At 39.9% G+C, this 22,745-nt stretch overlaps 1 protein-coding gene across 1 annotated transcript in view; it reads right to left on the bottom strand.

Moving 5' to 3' along the window:
* The window catches only part of GDA (guanine deaminase), a 129,137-nt gene that overhangs the window by 20,461 nt on the left and 85,931 nt on the right, over nucleotides 1–22,745 (bottom strand). The window contains exons 4-9 of the mRNA XM_040253192.1: nucleotides 12,780–12,867; nucleotides 10,089–10,194; nucleotides 8,078–8,105; nucleotides 6,918–7,025; nucleotides 3,760–3,867; nucleotides 2,421–2,518 (exon numbers count right to left, since the gene is read on the bottom strand). Of these exons, the coding sequence (XP_040109126.1) occupies nucleotides 2,421–2,518; nucleotides 3,760–3,867; nucleotides 6,918–7,025; nucleotides 8,078–8,105; nucleotides 10,089–10,194; nucleotides 12,780–12,867 (536 nt within the window). The remainder of the gene's footprint in view (nucleotides 1–2,420; nucleotides 2,519–3,759; nucleotides 3,868–6,917; nucleotides 7,026–8,077; nucleotides 8,106–10,088; nucleotides 10,195–12,779; nucleotides 12,868–22,745) is intronic.

Genomic DNA, 22,745 nt, shown 5'->3' with positions numbered 1-22,745 from the left:
CATAATTATGGTCACTAACCTGCCTCTTGAGAAATCTGTATGCAGGTCAGGAAGCAACAGTTAGAACTGGACATGGAACAACAGACTGGTTCCAAATAGGAAAAGGAGTACGTCAAGGCTGTATATTGTCACCCTGTGTATTTAACTTCTATGCAGAGTACATCATGAGAAACACTGGACTGGAAGAAACACAAGCTGGAATCAAGATTTCCAGGAGAAATATCAATAACCTCAGATATGCAGATGACACCACCCTTATGGCAGAAAGTGAAGAGGAACTAAAAAGCCTCTTGATGAAAGTGAAAGTGGAGAGTGAAAAAGTTGGCCTAAAGCTCAACATTCAGAAAACGAAGATCATGGCATCTGGTCCCATCACTTCATGGCAAATAGATGAGGAAACAGTGGAAACAGTGTCAGACTTTATTTTGGGGGGTTCCAAAATCACTGCAGATGGTGATTGCAGCCATGAAATTAAAAGACACTTAACTCCTTGGAAGAAAAGTTATGAGCAACCTAGATAGTATATTCAAAAGCAGAGACATTACTTTACTGACTAAGGTCTGTCTAGTCAAGGCTATGGTTTTTCCTGTGGTCATGTATGGATGTGAGAGTTGGACTGCAAAGAAGGCTGAGCGCCAAAGAATTGATGCTTTTGAACTGTGGTGTTGGAGAAGACTCTTGAGAGTCCTTTGGACTGCAAGGAGATCCAACCAGTCCATTCTGAAGGAGATCAACCCTGGGATTTCTTTGGAAGGAATGATGCTAAAGCTGAAGCTCCAGTACTTTGTCCACCTCATGCAAAGAGTTGACTCATTGGCAAAGACTCTGATGCTGGGAGGGATTGGGGGCAGGAGAAGAAGGGGACGACCGAGGATGAGATGGCTGGATGGCATCACTGACTCGATGGATGTGAGTCTGAGTGACCTCCGGGAGTTGGTGATGGACAGGGAGGCCTGGCGTGCTGCGATTCATGGGGTCGCAAAGAGTCAGACACGACTGAGAGACTGAACTGAAGATGTACATAGGCAAGATTCTCTATTAGGTATGATAACTTTATGTCTGAAAACGAAAAGCCTCTGGAACCTCTCAAAACCCTCCAGAAATATATTGCCATGGCTGACGTGCATTTCCTATACTGCCACTAACTAGAACTTTTTCATTCACAGAGTCCCCCGACTTCTGACAGCCAGAACCATCTCCTCTCTGCCTGGAGGCTCTCTCACAAAGCTGCAGCCTGCTCTGCCCTCTTTTGGGGAAGGTCTGAAACTGCAGAGACTCCATGCCCCTTCCCTGTGACCCAGAAGCCCTCCACCAATAACTGGTAAGTTTGGGTATAACTATTTCAGCTCCCCAAGCTCTTGGGCAGGGTGTCCTTGAGGTCTACATTGGCTCCCTGGGTATTCCAGGAGGATTAAATTCCAGGAGCCTATGGTGATAACCTGCTTGGTAATGTGCTCTTTACTGACTTCCTTCCCTTCTCTGTCTCTCCCCACTAAAGGTGCTTTCTGAGATCACCTCCCAAATAAATTACTTGCACATAAATCCTTATGCCATGTTCTGCTTTTGCAAGAACTCAAAATGAGGGAGGATATAATGTAATCCTCAAAAAAATGAAAATCTAACAGAAACTAAGAAATTTATTGAATGAATATATTAATGATCCACCACAACCTGCCTCTCACTCTGTTCTGGGTCAACTAACACCAGAAATGAGAGATCCTTTCTGTATGAAATCCTGGAACAGGAACTCTTAGACTAGCATTCATGGGTTGGCATTATGGGATCCATGAATTCCCCAAAATTAGACGCAGCATTTTCATGTCTGTAGGGTCTTTTTCTGTGAAGATACAGGCAACTTTCATCTGATTCCCTTATGCATCTATAACTTTCCAAAGGTTAAAAAAAGTTGTAAATAAAGTGTTCTCCATCCTGGGGAATTAACAGTAGGACAGGGTCCCTCCTAAGTGCATCTCGTCAGGTACGACAGCATGACAACTACCGAAGGGTGATGGCTTCTGGTAGCACTGCACCATTTCTGGTAGTTTGTACAACATGAAGTAATGGGAGGTCAGTACCCTCTCTCTAGTACACCTGGTTGGCATATGCACTCTTTTGGTCCTTAGCTCTAAATTCTCAGTGCTACTGGTTTTGAACTCTGTTTCCTATTCTCTTTTGTGCAAAGTCAGAAATTTTAAGAGATGTGCTCCTCAAATGTATACTCTGTAAAAAATCGCCTCTTTTTAAGTGCTCTCAGTCTCCTCAGTGTAGTACAGACAGGCATCGTTCTATCTAGTTCACATCCCAATAGAACATAACTGCAGAAGAGAGATACTGCAGGAGTGATGGAAAACAAAAGGTATCTAGCTGCTGCGTTGCAATCCAAACATTCGTAATCTACCAGTCCATAATTGCCTACTTACGATAAGTTAGAATTGGGACAATGCGAGATGGACACTCCTCGTTCCCTGAATACATCCAGTTCTTCTTCAGAAAGGTAGCAGCCATGTGCCATCACTGTCTGGAGAGAAGAGCATTCCAGGTGGAGTCTACCACTTCCAAGTGCTAAAATTAGTCCTCACTCACAACCAGGTATTTAGCTGGTAAAATTGATTCAAGAAGGCAGGCACTGCACACATAGGAGACTTCTCTTAATGTTTAATCCTGATATTTGTGGGTTTTCCTGAATAAGATTTTACTCTTGCAAAATTCTTTTTCTGTCAGTATAAAACCTGTATTTAAATAGCTTTCTTCTTTGGGGAGCATGGTTCAATGACCACAGAATTATCATTAAAATAAAATCTTTCCAACCTTTTTGCAAATAAAATTAACATGCAAATTGAAGGCTAATTTATTAATCATATGGAAATAAATGTAGAGTAGGGTGAAAATTACGATGTAGCATAAACAAGATCTATGCAGAATCTTAACCTTTGAAACCTGTCTGTTCACATAGTCCCTAAAAATTCATTTGCCATAATAATTAAACTTTCCAAGAAGTTCATACATTTCATTAAAGGCCAAGGCCAGGGGATATATTGCTGTGATGAGATCTCTCCTCACTCATATTAATTTTAATTAACTTAAAATTGTTTAATTATAAATAAAATACATACTCATTTTTTTAAAAAAGCAGTCTTAAGAGTGTTTAAAAATGTCAAAAGTCCTCTGCTTTCTTCCTCAGGAAGGATCACTTTTAACATTCAGTGTGTGTCTTCCAGGCAGTGTTTGCTAAGTGAGCATGTACCCACACATATACAAACACACATCAAACAATATTTCTACAAACAGCCTTCCTTGTAAGTTTGTATACCTCATTCTTTGTGAATGTTGGATAAGATTCTAATTAGCTACGTTCTATAATCTAAACAATTCCCCACTGATAGCCATTTTTTAACTTTCATATGTAATTAACATCCCTATTCATATTCCTTACAGAATGGATCTTCAGAAATACACTTGCTAACTCAAAGAGATAAACATTTACGTTCTAATGGATACTGACAAAATGTCCTTGGACCAAATGACATTCCTACCCTCAAAGAAGTTTTTAGATTTATTTACCAATACATTTAATGATTTATTCATTAGGGATGAAACTTCAGGCCCATTTTTAATTGTATGTACACATGCATGTACACACTGTGTACTTTTATTTGGGAAATGCATGTGTTACAGAATTCTGAAGATTCCTACTGAGATTTTTAAATTTAGATAAATATGCCCTACTTAATATAGATTGTGTCATGATATGCAATTTACCTTATTTGTCAGAAGATTGTTTCTATCATACACATCTGTGTAGTTTTTATAACCAGGGTATAAGTTTTCCACAGCTTTAACTTCATCACGATTTTCACTTATATGGCTCTACAAGAAAAGAAATAACATTTTCAGTTTTTTAATGTAAGATACCATTAGAAATTATACTTCCTACCCCCAAATGATGTGGATGGTGTTTACCTTCCTATATAAAATCATGGGTGGTTCGTGTACTTTATTTAAAACAATTCTTATTATATATATATGGCAATGAAACTATGAATATATAATTACATGAACATGTACTATTCTAACCCTAACCCATGTAATGCTTTCTAACAGTCTTTTCAAATTTCAAACTATAGCAAGATTAAGTAAAAATAAAAAATACTAATTGAAGAGAGTCAGGAGCCTAGCTATTCATAAGTCACCTGCCTTTTCTGGTACTGGCCATTTTAAAAAAGAGTTCATTAGCCATCAAAATGATAGAGCATGGTTTACTCATAAAAAAGCTGAAATATGAATTAAAAAGTTGAATTTTAGCCCAGGTTCTGACCCTATATATGTGTCTTAGGGTAAGTCAATTGTTTTCTTTGCACCTCCATTTTCTCATCTTGCAAATAAAAGTGTTGGGCAAGATAAGTGATTTTCTAAATTCTTTTAGCTTTTAATGTGTTACTCTTATAAAAATTCATAGATATTCAATATTTAAAATGTATAAATGAGCTGCCACACAGAATGAAGCAGGGTTTGGGCTCTGGGACCCTGCTCCCATTCTGTCCCCTTTGTCAGCTTCCAGAATGAGTTCTTCTTCAGGAAATAGCTTGAAACTAAGAGTCCTGACATCATCAAGAAAGAGCATATAGGAATGCACATACAAGCAAAACAAGTGAGTCCTGCCCCCAACACTGTCCTTTCTCCAGGGAGCCACAAAACCTGAGATGGTATAAAGTGTTTTTGAGACACATTGTGTCACCATACCAACCCCTCACCTAAAACAAAAATCACTTCTGACCAACCAGTGATGAGTATAGTATATGATATAAGAAATAACTCATGAGCAAGTTACTACTTCTAGAAATGGCAATGCCATTTCCCTTCCTCCCAGAGGTAGAGTATAAATAACCAAATAAATAAAAAATAACAATGGACTAAAAACAGAATGTTCCATCTGAAGAATGAGCTCTCTCCCTGCTTTGAGGAAATCCAGACCACTGAGAAATGGGCATGGACACTGGAAGAGAGGAAAGGAAAATCAGATGGTTTGTGTCATTTTGATAAATTTGAGTAAATATGCACATATACATGAACATACACCTCCAGCAAGTAAATACTTGATTTTTCTGTGTGTCACTAGGGTTCAGCACACACTACCCAAAATATGGCATCTTGGAATACTGAATATTTTAAGCTGAAGAAATTTGAGAAAATGGTAAAAGTAGGATGGTTCACTCTGATCTTGCTTTCACCCCTTTTTTTCCTGAAACAGGTCATAAAACTCTTGTGTGAGAGGTTCCCACCCTATACCTAGAGGAAAGGAGTACCCTTATCTCTGAAGACAAAGGAAACCAAGAAGAACCAGGCCTTGCTAAGTTTTCCCCAGTTTACTATGCTTACTTCATGCTCCTTAACCCATCCTGCTCCTCCAGGACTGTACGCTTGTCACCATAGCTAACATAAAAATACTCAGGTATGTTTCATTGTGTCTCTGTTTCCTAATGAGGCTCTTGTATCATATAAAACTTATATAAACTTGTATGCTTTTCTCCTGTTAATCCATCTATGTCAGTTTAGTTTTCAGGCCCAGCCAGGGGCCCTAAAAATGTAAAGGATAATTTTTTCCTTCCCTACAATTGTGTGGGATTGAATAAAAAATTTCAAATATCACAGACCACCAAAAAAGAAAAATGGAGAAAGATAAAAATAGTTAATGAACCCTAACAAGATGTGAGTAAATCTTAATAATCCTCCATCCTACAAAATGATAAAGGATCAATATGTTGCCTTTCCCTGACATGCCCTTTGTTTTTGGATAGTCAACTCTTAAGAGGGAAAATTTTAGTGCAGTATGTAATGTAGCTCGAATGGAGGAGGGAAGCTCCCAACTCCCAATTTTAACCCAGCTGGAAGCTTTAGAAAGTGTTTTATTCCTAAATTGCAACCACTTAATGACAAAGTAAGATATACTTTTTTTGTTCCTGACTTTAAATTAAGTAGCTTGGAACAAAAGGGCTTTTAAATCCATTTTTGTAAGGTAGAAATTAGGTTCTTTCTGCTTTTCAAATAATAGATGGTTCCTCCAAAAAGGAAGGACTAGAACACTGAGAAAGTATCAAAAGAGAAACAGGAAAGAAAGGCATTAGATGTGTCCTATGGAGAGCAGGTAACCAGTTTGTCATTAATCCTGCCTGGTTACTTAAGATGTCCTCATCTCTGGGAGCCAGATTGGAGATGACTGAGGGCAAAAGGAACCTTCAGGTTTCTTAGCTAAAATAACAAGCTAGATTTAGGTGATGTCTCTAAGGAACCTTATATCCTATGTTGTTATATCTTAAGGAGATCCTATGAGGCTAAGGGCAGGCTGCCCCCAAAGTATGCCACTCTGGATGTAGATTATTTTGAGCTAAAAACTAATCAAGGCCCAAAAGACTCAGAAGAAGCTTTGAACTTCCTCCTTACCACCTACTTAAGATCGGAAGCCTGTCCCAGGAAAGAGCTATTATCAGAGATACCTATAGTAAGGTACTAGGTATGTAGACAGGGGGAACCTAGCAAAGCCCACTTGCTCAAAATGGTTCAGCACATATTTGCATACCAAATAGTAACTTTTTATTTTCAGTGCCTTATTTCTGCTTGAAGCCTGAGACTCCTACTTTCTTCTTAGTCTAGAACATATATATATCTCATCTTGCCTTGCTGTCTTTGGAATCCTCATACTTATGTGGATTTCCTGTGTGCATGTAATAAATTTTGTTTTCTCTTGTTAATCTGTCTTATGTCATGCTAATTGCCAGTCAAAAGAACTGAAAGAGGAAAGAGGGAAAACCTATCTCTTCCACAGTAGAAGACTTGGAGATGATGAAATTACTGCCAGAATTTAGAGTACAGAGAAGTCTTGCAGGTCTAGACATAGGCACGAACAGGAGAAAAATGCCCACCTGAATGTGCAAATCACGGGCCTTCGCGAGGTTTCCGAGTTCACCCAACAAAGTCTCCGAGCAGGAAAGGGGAAAACGCGGTGTCACTATGGGCTGCACTCGCGGATACTGGAAATCATCAAAAACACTTGGTAAAGAAACTATGGGTATCTGAATGTGTAGCATACCCCAAAATGCATTTCATACCACAACATGATTTTCTATCTTCATCTCTGGGAATAGTCCTTCATTCCAAGAGTAGTGGATGGGTTTCATGGAAATGGCTCATGGTTGAGGACAAGGAAGGGTATTTCTGTACCACCAAGGTCAGTGGAAGAAGATCCCATCTCAAATGCAAGACACATGAAAGCTCAGACTGAGTGGCTTTTATGAAGAGAATCAAGAGGCAGAGGAGACGTTTCAAAGGAGAGTGCTGGGGAAACTGAAAATGGGGTGGTGGTCTGTTCCCCTTTCTACATCTTAGGGCAGTGGTGAGGCTAAGGATCCACTAAGTTGCATCTAGGTGTCCCAAGATTAGACTGAAAGAAATACTGAGGCATCCTATGGTTTCCAACCAGACCTTAAAAATGGTGAAGGAAGAGTCAGGTTTGCCATATAAGAGACTGCCCAGTAGAGCCAGAGCCCAGCCTGCTGGGGAGGTGGGACAGAGGCCTCCACAGGCTCACAACACCAGGGCGCTGTGAAGGGGGTGCCTGGCTGAGGCCTTCAGGCCGCATGACATGCCACACATCTATGGACCAATGGCAGTCTGGCGGGGGCATCTCGGCTGGACACCACCTGTGTTTCAGACCCGATCGGGGTACAAGAGGCCAGAGCCAATGGTGATACAGCTAACAATCCACACCACAACATCTAGTGGCCACAACCTGTCTACATCAATGAAGCCCTCTCCCACTTCCCACAGACCCATCCTATGAAATTAGAAGGTCTCAGAGGAGAGGGAGGGAAGACCACTGAAAAAGTAAAGTAAAAAAAAAAAAATGCCTGACCTTACTAAACTGAGTTGATGGGTTCCCCATGAAAACAATTTAAGGTTTTAGGAAAATACTTTTGCATGCATGAAATAAGCTAACCATACAGACTAACCTCTACCAAACCCAACAAATCCTACAATCAACACAAAGGCAATCCAAAAGTGAGCTAGGAACAAGTTTACTTACATTCCTCTGGAGCATTTCTGACACAAATCTGAAAGAAAACAACAAATGTAACGTTAGAAAATTTAGGCATTTTTCAAATAAATTTTTTAAAAGGATAAAAACATGATCCTTACATTTGTCCTAATTTTAATATAAACATTTCTAATGGTGGATATGTTTCACCACCACTAATTAAGGATTAACAAGTAGTAATTATTTTGTTCTCTCATTTGTAGTCCAGGAGATGGAGTACAAAATCACAGGGAAATAGTGTTTTATCATCTACCATCAGCTGGGCTGTTCACAAGTATTCCCACAGCACTCAAGGCGTTCAGATACATTAAGCTCTGTTTCAGGGAATATCGCCGTATGTTTATGTTCCATGGACATTAGAGTTGTAGGGTCCTATGTACCTGGAGATGTTTAGAAGCCATGGGCTCTGCACTTTCAGTTTCCCTAAAGTAGAAGCTGCTTGCCCACACAATCACAATAGCATCATTTATTTTCAAAGGCCAGGTCCTACTGGGCATGGATGTTGGAGTATAGCAGAAGGACTAGGCCAGACATGGTCGTGAAACAGGTAGTGACAGGGGTGGTGATCTTACCAATTATATCAGTGGGGATGATGGTATCTATATGGCCTATGAAATGACTATTTCTGCCTTGGCTGGAAATATTTACGAACTATAGCTTCCTGCCTTCTGGTGTTACTTTGTTTAGGAATAAAATGTGATTAGGGTTCACTATTCCCACAAACAGGGCCTCCCAGGTGGCACTAGTGATTAAAGAACCTGCCTGCCAGCACAGAAGATATAGAAGACCTGGGTTCGATCCCTAGGTTGGGAGGATCCCCTGGAGAAGGGAATGGCAATCCACTCCAGTATTCTTGCCTGGAGAATCTCATGGACAGAGGAGCCTAGAGGGCTATAGTCCATAGGGTCGCAAAGAATCGGACACGACTGAAGCAGCTTAGCACACAGCACATTCCCACAAACACAGATTCCTAGAAAAGTTGAGCATATGGCCAAATGCTAAGGGGAAAATGTATGCTTCCTTCTCTCTGTGGGCACATAGGAACCTCTAAACCACTGTTTTCAGAGGACACGCTTAAGGTAGAGGCCTGGGGAATGGAGAAAAGTTGGACTTCTCAAACTTTGCATCAGGATACATTTGGTCTTGGGGAAGGTATAAAGCTAAAGAATTTTCTTCTATATTTCTTGGATGTGGAGTGTCATACAACACAGTTCTTGTGAAAGCCTCCAGGTACCATGAGAAAGCCAGTAAAGAAATGTAGGAAAAGGGCTTCCCTGGTGGCTCAGTGGTGGTGAGTCTGTCTGTCAATGCAGGAGGCACAGGTTCAATTCCTGATCTGGGGAGCAGGATCCCACATGCTGCAAAGCAACTAAGCCTGTGCACCACAGCTGTTGAGCCTGTGCCCTAGAGCATGGGAGCCACAACTCCTGAAGCCTGCATGCCCTAGAACCCACGCTCTAAAACTAGAGAGGCCACCAGAATAAAAAGCCTGCATACTACAAAGAAGAGTAGCTCTCACTCGCCACATCTACAGAGGGCCCAAGTGCAGCAGTGAAGACCTATCACAGCCAATAAATACCAGTAGCATATCCCCATGTAAAATAAAGAGAATATAACAAAAGCTCATGATCTCAAGCAGTAGGGTGACCTATAACTAAAAGTAATTTAATGAGCAGGCCACAGACACTCAACACAAGTTTAACCTACAGGAGAAGCCCAGATCTATAATGAAGTAGGTAAATCATTCACTTTTTTAAAAATCCTTCATTTTAAAAAGGGATTTGCTTTTCCTAAAGTATAGTAAGTACCCAGAGGCTTTCAAATGTAACTTGATATACAAAAATAGTATTGACATGCAACATTTTCCTAAGGATCAGGTCAATTTCATAAAAGTTAGACAAACCTAGTCAGTGACGTAAGTGCACATTCTGCCTGGGTTAAAGGGGTTTCTTCTCTCCATCTGTAAGTCCATCCATAAGATAAATCAAGACAAACATACCTCTCTGTTTCCTTGATTGATTCCTCAGTGGTTTCTTTGTATTCTGGAACAGCGTCATTCAAATCCATGCAAACTTTGCCCACAAATGCCCGCTGCCCAAATTTATCTGTGAAAAACACAGAAACAATTTCAAGTCATGTTTCTTTCCTAAAATGTACTTTCCTGACCCCTTTAAAAACATTTTAAATTAAAATCATTATGAAAACATAAGTGAAAGTATAAAAGATCATCATATCATTTAAGAACAATTTTTTTAAAAAGCCAGTTAATTCTGTAAGTAGTAAAGATTCTCCCATTGGCACCTGACTCCTCTCTTTACACCTAGGATGAAGGATATTATTTGCTTAAGGTCTAAACTCAGATGTGTGCAATGTCCTCTACTATGTGCAAGGTTATGAGGAATATACCCAATAGTGTATATAAAGTGTCTGGCACATAGGGCTTAGAAAAGATACTGTCACTATTCTTAACTGTAGCAATGCCAGTATTGTTCAGTTCAGTCACTCAGTTGTGCCCGACTCTTTGCAACCCCATGGACTGCAGCACGCCAGGCCTCCCTGTCCATCACCACTCCCAGAACCTGCTCAAACTCATGTCCATCGAGTCAGTGATGCCATCCAGCTATGTCGTCCTCTGTCATCCCCTTCTCCTCCTGCCCTCAATCTTTCCCAGCATCAGGGTCTTTTCTAATGAGTCGGTTCTTCGCATCATCTGGCCAAAGTATTAGAGCTTCAGCTTCAGCTTCAGTCCTTTCAATGAATATTCAGGACTGATTTCCTTTAGGATGGACTGGTTTGATCTCCTTGCAGTCCAAGGGACTCTCAAGAGTCTTCTGCAACACCACAGTTCAAAAGTATCAATTCTTTGGCACTCAGTTTTCTTTATGGTCCAACTCTCTCATCCGTACATGACTACTGGAAAAACCATAGCTTTGACTAGACAGACCTTTGTTGGCAAAGTAATGTCTCTGATTTTTAATATGCTGTCTAGGTTTGTCATAGCTTTTCTTCCAAGGAGCAAGTGTCTTTTAATTTTATGGCTGCAGTCACCATCTGCAGTGATTTTGGAGCCCAAGAAAATAAAGTCTGTCACTGTTTCCACTGCCAATATTGTTACCTGTGGGGAATTTTGCTTAATCCTACTAGAAGTTCTCAGCACTGGAGAACCTAATGCTTATCAGAGGTGCTAGAGGAATTCTTTTTCAGGTAGAAAGTTGATGCTACATGAGGCAGTGTGCATTATTTTAACATCTCTACCTCTGTCATCAGAGTCTTTCAGAAATCTTTCTACATCTCTCATTCCCCTGTAATTCATTGTAATACCTGCCATTAGATTACTCTTCCTTAAATCACCACCTTCATCACATACCTTATCTGGCTTAAAACCTTTTTTGAGTCTTTGATGCATATCTGAATCACTCCACAGTCTGAATCATCCCCTCTGCCCAACTTCTTCCATCCCACCGTGCAATGAATCCTTCCCTTTAGCTCAACTCCTCTTCCCCGGCTTCCTGTATCCTCTATGGACATTCCTGACTCCATACCCATACTCCCATGTCGCTTCTCCTGCCTTAAAGGCATTTTCCTCTCTCCTTATCGCCCTTGAAAGTCCAGTTTAAAGGTCCCTTCAGTGAAATCTTTCCAGATGATCTAATTCTGGCTTCATTCTGTCTCCTCCAAAATTCACAAGATTTACTTTCAGTGTCACACTTGAGGTCTTTGGCATACACTACCTTAGCCTCCAAACAATAGTGTCAGCACATCAGTCAGTAGTATTTACTGAGCACCTGCTATGTGGTAGGCAATGTGCTGGGTACAAGTTTGGGAATCATCAATTTAAATCCAGTCTCAGCTCTGCTGACTAGCTGTGTGACTTGGGCATGTTTCATAACCTCTCTGAGCATCAGTTTATCTATCTGTAACACACAACATGAATAACTGTCCCAGAAGGCTATTTACAGCTAAACTGAACTAATTCATGTAGAGTGCTTTGCACAATACCAAACATCTAGTAAGAACACTACAGCTGTTACTGAAGTTATTAATCTGTACTATTGTTTAGTCACTAAGATGTGTCTGAATTTTTTGCGACCCCATGGCCTGTAGCCCACCAGACTTCTGTCTATGGGATTTCCCAGGCAGGATAACTGGAGTGGGTTGCCATTTCCTTCTCCAGGGGATCTTCCTGACCCAGGGATCGAATCCACGTCTCTTGCATTGGCAGGCCAATTCTTTACCACTAAGCCATGAAGGAAGACCATTAATCAATGTGTGTACCTACTAATCAGTTAATCCTATCTGATTCCTCAAGGGCAGAGACTATTTTCCATTTTACTGTGTTCCCAGTATCTAGCACAGTGCCCTGAGTCTAGCCAACAGCCAAGAACTATCTGTTGATTATAATAAACTGTGGTCATTGCTAGAATTAGTAAATCTGCTCCAAAAAGCCCTAAATTAATACAGACCTATTTACATCATCGTACAACCAAAAACAAAAAGTAAATAATCAAACTACTTAAACAACAGAAAAAGTTCAAGGGCCACTGTAATACACAAATACCTAATCACTTGCAAGACATACAGTGCTCAAATTCTGCAATAAAAAGCAAGACTGCTCACAAGTATAAGTCCCTGCCATCATGGTCTGCCTGTCTGCTTCATGTGCCTGTAAATCATCCTTTTATCTCCTCACCTGTAATTTCCGCAAGAAGCAGTGATGAGTCAGTGTGAATTGTTCCAAAGTAACAAGCTGTGGTTGTTCCATTCTTTAGTGTTCTCCTCTAAAAATAAATCACAAAAACCATGAATTGCCTGTGCCAAGAAAAGTCACATGGCATATACACATGAAGATGGAATTTTGGTTTTCAATTTTAAGATGTTTTTACTTAAAGGAATGCCATCTGGACATGAAACGTAATTAAGGTAAATGGCAAAAGTATTTATATTTCAAAAATGTTAGAACATTTGATTTCCTATCAAAGGTTCTATGTTGCAGAATTTATAAAATGTGATACTAATTTCTGACTTTTTAGGATTGTTTATGGATATGCAAACTTTATTGGGAAGGCATAAATATGATTTTTTTTTCTAGAAATTACAGGATAAAATTATTCAGCCAGCTATGTAGTTCAAACTGGCAGATTGATCACATGTATCTATCTCTCTTCCTCAGGAAATCTCCACTAAAATGATGTAATGGAGTGTAACATTTATTAACCCATGAGAAGAGAGGAGACATGAGTAGAGGAAATATTTTAACATCGTCACAGAAGAAAAAAACATGAATAAAAACCTGGAGGCAACTTGGAAAAAGAGAGAAGCATGTGGTTGTTAACAGGGAATTGGCTGAAAGTGTGTATACAGATGATCAAACCTTGGCAGGACTCTTTCCTGTTGAAATCAGCAGTTCCTTGCAAAAGAGATTTGCTCTTTGCAGAAATTGGATAGTATTTAGAGAATACAAGCCCCAGAGGACAAGGTGAGGCACAAGCTGAAAGGAAGAGGCTTAAGAAGATGGGTGGCTGACTCTGGGAGCCATGTCACCTTCCCCCAAACGTCACACGTACTACTGCCACCAGTTCTGGCAGGACTGAAGGACTTCTTTCTAGAGATGATAAATGCATCTAGAAGAAAGATGTCCTCACAATGACATTTAGGATCCACAGTTAAAATGGCTATTCACCTCCCTCACTGTTCATCCTATAATGAAGCTTACCAGGCAACTAGTGTGACCCCGTCTTTTTCAGTCAACATCTTAGAGCATCACACGCAAATACTACTGTCCATTTAAGGGTCAATGGACACTGGTCGAAAGCTACCACAAAAAAAAAGGGGGAGAGGGAAAGGAAGAAAGAATCTGGAAAGAAATGTTGGAGGAAACAGCCAATCTGTAGCATCAGGAGGAGGCTTGATTAAAAAAAAAATGATTAACAATCTCAGAGAGATAAAAGAAGGTATCATATCCACACACACACACACACCAAAAAAAGACAAAACGTTGTGGAAATCAGAGAACAGAGCTCTCCAAAAGTAAAAATACTAAAAAATGAAATACGGAAATCAACAGAAGGTTAAATTAGAAGAGAATTTCTCAGGAAAGAAAGATGAAAGTCAAGGATAAAAAGATAAGAAAAATATGCTCAGTCTAGGAAATCCAACATTTAGAATAAGAGTTCCGAAGAAAAAAAATTTTCTTTTAAAAAAAGAAATGGAGGAGGTGAAATTGTCTGAGAAATAATATTAGTCTCCAAACTTAAACTCCTCATAGAATGCTCAGTTCAGTGAATGAAAACCAGAAACCAAGTAAGGCATATAACTGCAAGCTATTAAGTCTACAAATAAGGAGAAGATACTGAAAGCTTCCACAGAAAGAAAACCATCACAGACAAATGACGGGAATCACAGTGCCACTAGCGTTATCACCAGTGATGCTGAAAGCATAACAATGCCTTCAAAATGCTGGAGGAAAGTTGTTTTATTTATTTATTATTTATTTACTGAAGTCTAGTTGATTTAAGGAGGGAAATCATTTGTAATGTAGAATTTTATACCCTGATAAACTATCAGTCAAGTGTGAAAGTCAAATAGAGATCTGATTAGATACAAAGCCTTACATGTTTTTCTGCTTTAGGAGCTTAGGAATTTCCTAGAAAATGTGCTTTTAACAAAATGTGAGAGTGATGAAAAGGAAAAGAATTCCCAGGTTGAGAAAATGGGAATTAAACACAGAGGAGAAGCAAAGGGAATCCCCCGATGACAGCAGTATGAGAGACAATCCCATCCATAATGAAACAGAAGAATGGGAAGATTGTGGCAAACAAATCACAACTGATATTGCCTGATTTGTCTGGACACTTGGAAAAGTACTGATTTACCTGAATATGGTCTGTCTTAAGCAGAAGCTTTTTTTTTTTTTTTTTTTAAATTTTAAAACATGTTTTACAGCAGTTTTAGGTTCACAGCAAATTGGGAGGAAAGTACAGAGGTAGCCCATATACCCCCCAACCCCCACACACAGCAGAAGCTCTTTAAAGTGCAGAGAAAAACTACATGGAGTTCTTGCTTCTTGCAGATTATGACCTGTGTGACCTTGAGAAAACTGCTTTACATTCTCAACATCAGTTTCCTCATTTATGAAATAATGGGACTCTTTTGACTATAATGGGACTAGGTTAGAAATGTAAATGTCTGCAGGAAAAAAACAATTTGGACTTAAGATATTAGGAAAGAACACGCTCTATCCTAGCAGCCTCTACTCAGTGCAGTTCAGTCACTCAGTCATGTCCAACTCTTTGCGACCCCATGAATCACAGCACGCCAGGCCTCCCCGTCCATCACCAACTCCCGGAGGTCACTCAGACTCATGTCCATCGAGTCAGTGATACCATCCAGCCATCTCATCCTCTGTCATCCCCTTCTCCTCCTGCCCCCAATCCCTCCCAGCATCAGAGTCTTTTCCAATGAGTCAACTCTTCGCATGAGGTGGCCAAAGTACTGGAGTTTCAGCTTCAGCATCATTCCCTCCAAAGAAATCCCAGGGCTGATCTCCTTCACAATGGACTAGTTGGATCTCTTTGCAGTCCAGAGGATTCTCAAGAGTCTTCTCCAACACCACAGTTCAAAAGCATCAATTCTTTGGCACTCTGCCTTCTTCACAGTCCAACTCTCACATCCATACATGACAACAGGAAAAACCATAGCCTTGACTAGACGGACCTTTGTTGGCAAAGTAATGTCTCTGCCTTTCAATATGCTATCTAGGTTGGTCATAACTTTTCTTCCAAGGAGTAAGCGTCTTTTAATTTCATGGCTGCAATCACCATCTGCAGTGATTTTGGAGCCCCCCAAAATAAAGTCTAACACTGTTTCCCCATCTATTTCCCATGAAGTGATGGGACCGGATGTCATGATCTTCGTTTTCTGAATGTTGAGTTTTAGGCCAACTTTTTCACTCTCCTCTTTCACTTTCATCAAGAGGCTTTTTAGTTCCTCTTCACTTTCTGCCATAAGAATGGTGTCATCTGCATATCTGAGGTTATTGATATTTCTCCCAGCAATCTTGATTCCAGCTTGTGTTTCTTCCAGCCTAGCATTTCTCATGATGTACTCTGCGTAGAAGTTAAATAAGCAGGGTGACAATATACAGCCTTGAGGTATTCCTTTTCCTATTTGGAACCAGTCTGTTGTTCCATGTCCAGTTCTAACTGTTGCTTCCTGACCTGCATACAGGTTTCTCAAGAGGCAGGTCAGGTGGTCTGGTATTCCCATCTTTTTCAGAAGTTTCCACAGTTTATTGTGATCCACACAGTCAAAGGCTTTGGCATAGTCAATAAAGCAGAAATAGATGTTTTTCTGGAACTCTCTTGCTTTTTCCATGATCCAGTGGATGTTGGCAATTTGATCTCTGCCTTTTCTAAAACCAGCTTGAACATCTGGAAGTTCATGGTTCACGTATTGCTGAAGCCTGGCTTGGAGAATTTTGAGCATTACTTTACTAGCATGTGAGATGAGTGCAATTGTGCAGCAGTTTCAGCATTCTTTGGCATTGCCTTTCTTTGGGATTGGAATGAAAACTGACCTTTTCCAGTCCTGTGGCCACTGCTGAGTTTTCCAAATTTGCTGGCATATTGAGTGCAGCACTTTCACAGCATCATCTTTCAGGATTTGAAATAGCTCCACTGGAATTCCATCACCTCCACTAGCTTTGTTCGTAGTGATGCTTTCTAAGGCCCACTTGACTTCACATTCCAGGATGTCTGGCTTGTTAGAGATCAGTGATGTTGGTTCAACTTGAAGGTCAAGAAAATTAGGAAAACTGGGTTTTTATATCAGGTTTTCAAATTTTAAGACACTTAGCATATGAAATGACCAACCTAGACAGCATATTCAAAAGCAGAGACTTTCCTTTGCCAACAAAGGTCCATCTAGTCAAGGCTATGGTTTTTCCAGTGGTCATGTATGGATGTGAGAGTTGGACTATAAAGAAAGCTGAGCACTGAAGAATTGATGCTTTTGAATTATGGTGTTGGAGAAGACTCTTGAGAGTCCCTTGGACTGCAAGGAGATCCGACCAGTCCATCTTAAAGAAGATCAGTCCTGGGGGTGCATTGGAAGGACTGATGTTGAAGCTGAAACTCCAATACTTTGGCCACCTGATGTGAAGAGCTGAGTCATTAGAAAAGACCCTGATGCTGCGAAAGATTGAGGGCAGGAGGAGAAGGGGACAACAGAGGATGAGATAGTTGGATGGCATTACCGCCTCAATGGACATGAGTTTGGGTAGGTTCCGGGAGTTAGTGATGGACAGGGAGACCTGGTGTGCTGCAGTTCATGGGGTCACAAAGAGTTGGACATGACTGAGTGACTGAAATGAGCACATGAAATAAAATATGTCTGATTGTAAGTAAAGGCTGTTTAGAACCTGTCAGCTACAGAAACGGATGCACTAGCTTTCTGCCAGAATCATATGCTGAAGAGGAAAGTTAACACCTTGACAGAGGCATCGAATTCAATCTCCATCTACCAGGAAAGTGCTTGCATCCTAGTGTGAAGTAAAGTGAAGTCACTCAGTTGTGTCTGACTCTTTGCAACCCCATGGACTGTAGCCTACCAGGCTCCTCCATCCATGGGATTTTCCAGGCGAAAGTATTGGAGTGGGTTGCCATTTCCTTCTCCAGAGGATCTTCCCCACCCAGGGATCAAATCCAGGTCTCCCTCATTGCAGGCAACACTTTGCTGTCTGAGCCACCAGGGAAGCCAGGGCTTAGTGAATATTGCTGAATGAACACATGGGAAGCAGACCAAACTAAAACAATCAGAGGCATAAAATGATCTAAAATTAGCATTGTTACATGTATATAACAGGACACAGTATCCTTGAAAGAGGAACAGGCTACTGAGCAGCAAGAGTGAATTAATGACTTGCAAAGTTGGGTTACTGGCATTCTCTAAGAATGTAGCATAAAAGTATGTACAGAAATGTCACTGTTTTTCTAAGAAAAGTTACCAAAAGAAAGAGCACATTGGAAGGGAAAATATACTAAGAGCAAGAGAAATGGCGGGTGGGGGCGGGGGGTGGGTAAGAGGCAGAGAAATTGAATGAGCATGTGTGCATGAGAAAGATTTATTTCCCAAAATGGAAATGATACTATATTAAAGAAATGAGCTGAAAAAAAAAGAACAGATCTATAAGTGAAATTGCAGAACATCAAGGATGAAGAAAATCCTGTAGGACAACAAATTAACTAGAAAGGAAAGAAAATCAGATTTACATTGGTACATTGGATGCTAGTGAACAAATCAAGAATTCTCTGTAGAGCTAAAGTGCATCATTCAAGAGTCAGAACAAATTTTTGGTAATTTAAGGGTTTGGATTATCACCCACTTTATTGGAAAAGATTATCATTGTCTATATTCTAAGAAAATGAATCCAAAAGAAAGACTGGGGATCCAAATTTAAAACATTTTAAATTTAGGTGGTGAAAAAAAATTGGAACTAAAATCTCACATGATATAACACAGGACATGGTGAGGGAAGTTCTGTCTTTAAGAAGAGAAGACTAGGTTTCTTACCCTATTAAATGGGAGACTATAGAGGAAAATGATAGAAGACTTGTAACACTTATAACAATCTAATCTAATAGATATTTTTTCAAAAGTCATTTTGACAGACAAAAAACAGTCTTTTAAAAAGTGTACAGAATTTAGAGAGATGGTAACGATAACCCTGTATGCGAGACAGCAAAAGAGACACAAATGTATAGAACAGTCTTAAGGGAGAGGGTGGGATGATTTGGGAGAATGGCATTGAAACATGTATAATCTCATATATGAAACGAGTTGCCAGCCCAGGTTCAATGCATTATACTGGATGCTTGGGGCTGGTGCACTGGGACGACCCAGAGGGATGGTATGGGGAGGGAGGAGGGAGGGGGTTCAGGATGGGGAACACGTGTATACCTGTGGCGGATACATGTTGATGTATGGCAAAACCAATACAATATTGTAAAGTAATTAACCTCCAATTAAAATAAATTTATTTTAAAAAAACTAAAAACAAAAAAATGTGTACAGAATAATCATAAAAGTTAACCTTTTGTTAGGTCATAAAATAACAGTGAACTAAGAATGGAGAAGGAAATGGCAACCCACTCCAGTATTCTTGCCTGGATAATTCCATGGACAGAGGAGCCTGGCAGGCTTCAGTCCACAGGGTCGCAAGAGTCGGACACAACTTAGCGCCTAAACCATCCATCCATCCAATTACCAAGAAAAAGAACTACACAAGTTACGTTTACTAACCAGAATAAAATGAAACTCAAAACAGAAGTGTAATCTGACATTTTCTAAATTCTCAACACTTTAAACACCTTTCTAAAACGGGCTTGAAGAAGAGATCAAATGGAAAATTTCAGTTAATTAGCTATGATAACGGTGGAAGTAATACTACCAGACGCCAAGAGCAGGTCCTTTCTCTGAGTCGGGGGGATAAAGGTTCTCAAACAGAAAGGCTTCTAGATGAGAAGCTGCCGTTTCAAACTGGACTGGAACAAACTAGAGAGACTAGAAAGTTCAAGAATCGGCTCAAATTATATTTAAGGGACAGGACAAGGAGAGCTCACAGAGGAGGGGCGGAAAGGTGGGGGAGGAAGAGAGGCAAGGAAGAATAGAAGGAGGAATCCACAAAGCTACTCATTGGTACCGAGTTCAGCCAATTGTGGGTGCCTTCTGTATGTAATTTAAAAAGTAAGGAACGAATCCGGTTTTAAAATCTTACTGGATACGCCATTTAAAATGCCGCGACTGTTCTTCACATGTTCTGTTTGGGTGTCCCAGGTCCCTGTTCCACCCTGGTTTCTCATAAGCTTCTGAGAGGGCTCTTCCATTAATGGGGCTTCCCTGGTGGCTCAGAGGTTAAAGCGTCTGCCTCCAATTCGGGAGACCCGGGTTCGATCCCTGGGTCGGGAAGACCCCCTGGAGAAGGAAATGGCAATCCACTCCAGCACTCTTGCCTGGAAAATCCCATGGATGGAAGAGCTTGATAGGCTACAGTCTATGGGGTCGCAAAGAGTCGGACATGACTGGGCGACTTCACTTTCACTTTCCATTAATGATTGATTTTGTATTTTTCCCATTTATAAAGAAATCTAGCAGGAATAACATCAAAATTGTGGCTGTGTTGCCCAGTCTTTCCCCAGCTTTTAATTCCTGATAAGAATTGTCAGTTTTTGAAACCAAGCCTTTTGAGCTCAAAATAGATTGCAAACTTAATATGACCAAATGCTGGAGATGATGTGGAGAGAAGGGAACCCTTCTGCCCTGTTGGTGGGAATGTAATTTGGTTAAGCCACTATGGAGAACAGTATGGAGGTTCCTTAAAAAACTAAAAATAGAGCTACCATATAACCCTGCAATCCCACTCCTGGGCATATATCCAGAGAAAAACAGGGCCTGAAAAGATACATGCACCGCAATGTTCATTGCAGCACTGTCTACAATAGCAAGACATGGAAGCAACCTAGATGTCTATCAACACAGAAACAGATAAAGAAGATGTGGTACATATATGCAATGGAATATTACTCGGCCATCAAAAAAGAAATAATGCCATTTGCAGCAACATGGATGACCTAGAGAGTGTCATACTGATTGAAGTAAGTCAGACAGAGAAGGAGAAATAGCATATGACATCCCTTCTATGTGGAATCAAAAAGAAATGATACAAATAATCTTTCATGCAAGATAGAAAGAGACTCAACCAACTTAGAAAATGAACTTACGGTTGCCAGGGAGGGAGGGGATAGTTAAAGAATTTGGTCATGTACACACTGCTATATTTAAAATGGATAACCAACAAAGACCTATTGTATAGGATGTGGAACTCTGCTCAATGTTATATGCCAGGCTGGATGGGAGTGGTGTTTGGTGGAGAATTGATACATGTATATGTATGACTGAGTTCCTTCTCCGTTCACCTGAAACTACCACAACATTGTTAATCAGCTATACCTCAATACAATGTTTTTGGTATTTAAAAAACATTTTAAAATACATTTATTTTTAAAAATATTTATTTATGTATTTATTTATTTAATTGGCTGTGCTGGGTTTTACTTATGTCATTCAAACACTTAGTTGAGGTATGTGGGATCTAGTTCCCTGACCAGGAATCAAACCTGGGCCCCCTGCATTGGTGGCTTGGAGTCTCAGCCACTGGGCCATGAAGGAAGTCCCTAATTAAAAAAAAAAAAAAAAGTTAATATGACCATGAGCTTCAAAGCCACTATCAACAAGCCCCTTATCAGATTATATAATTTCCATAAGGTAAAATAGGGGAATAGAGTGGCCCTGACCTCTTGTCTTTTTACCTTGTACTTTAATGATTTGATACCTCTTTGGAATTAACTGAATTCATATGCTGAATTTTCAATAACCCCATAGAGTAAACATATTCATTCTATTATCCAGGAGAACATTTGCAACCAGTTTTTCAGTATATTTACAAAGAATCTCATTCTCCGGTCCTTTGACTCATATTAATCTATATAATATGCCAATTCCTGAACTTTCCAGGCTTTCTAGTTCATTCCAGTCCAAAGTCCAATTTGAAATTTCGACCTCTCACCCAGTTTGCAATGTTTAAAGGGAGATATTCTAGGACTGACTTATCGGAATTTTTTTTCTTAACAATCTCAAGAGATGTCTGCTAACACATACTTTAAATTATTTTCAGATTAAATTATTACTGTGCAAAACTCTGGGGTCTTGATTGCCTATTTATAGATCCAGGACTGTATTCTGAGGGAGACAATAAAAAAACAAAACAAAAAATGTCTTGGTTTACAGGTACTGCCTCAGCACCCTAGTTTGCATTGCCACAGGCGATCTTCAGCCTAAGGGACAGATTCTAATTCGCAAATCTCAACTTTCTTAAGATGTCAACTTTCTTAATGGATGTCCATTATACTCTCAGCTCATCCAGCTCTTAAAGTCTATGGGCCTGGCTCACAATCAGAAACAGAGGATATGTACACTGAAAATACTTGTTGAGAGTAACACCTATTTCTCCTATTTTGTACTCACTGACAGCAAATATTTGATTTCCCTCTGTGGTTCAGTTGAAGCCAAATTTGTGACAGATTCTAACAAATGCATGGACCCCCATAGTATACATTTTTCTTGGTTTATTTTTTCCTTTGCTGTGATTTCATGACTCATTTTCTTCTCTTGTACACAATGCAATTTTAAGATATCTCCAACTCTTTTTAGAACAATGCAAGATAAAAATAAATTTTGAGGATAAAAAGATTTGGTGTGGTTAAAACGATTCATTAACACAATGCACTAGCAACTTCCTACACAGCTTTAGTCCTTCTCAGTTTTCCTGGTGTCATGTGGATCCATGCTAAATATGTAAAATCCACAATTAGACTGAATTTATAACTCAGCAAGGCAAATATATAAATGACAACACTTGCTTTTACTGTTCAAGGCTTAGATACTGCAAGATGTGGGAAACTGGCAGGAAGGGTAGGTCACTGTATAAGGCTTATTATATTATCAGGCTTATTATTATTATAAGGCTTATTATATTATATTATATTAAGAGAAAACCCTTCAATGGATCTAACAAAAATGCAGGAATGCTCAGACTAAGTGT

Source organism: Oryx dammah, unplaced genomic scaffold (assembly GCF_014754425.2).
Source record: "Oryx dammah isolate SB20612 unplaced genomic scaffold, SCBI_Odam_1.1 HiC_scaffold_1, whole genome shotgun sequence".
Classification (NCBI taxonomy): Eukaryota; Metazoa; Chordata; class Mammalia; order Artiodactyla; family Bovidae; genus Oryx; species Oryx dammah.
Note: the sequence above shows the minus strand (reverse complement) of the source record. Positions and strands in the feature narration are given on the sequence as shown.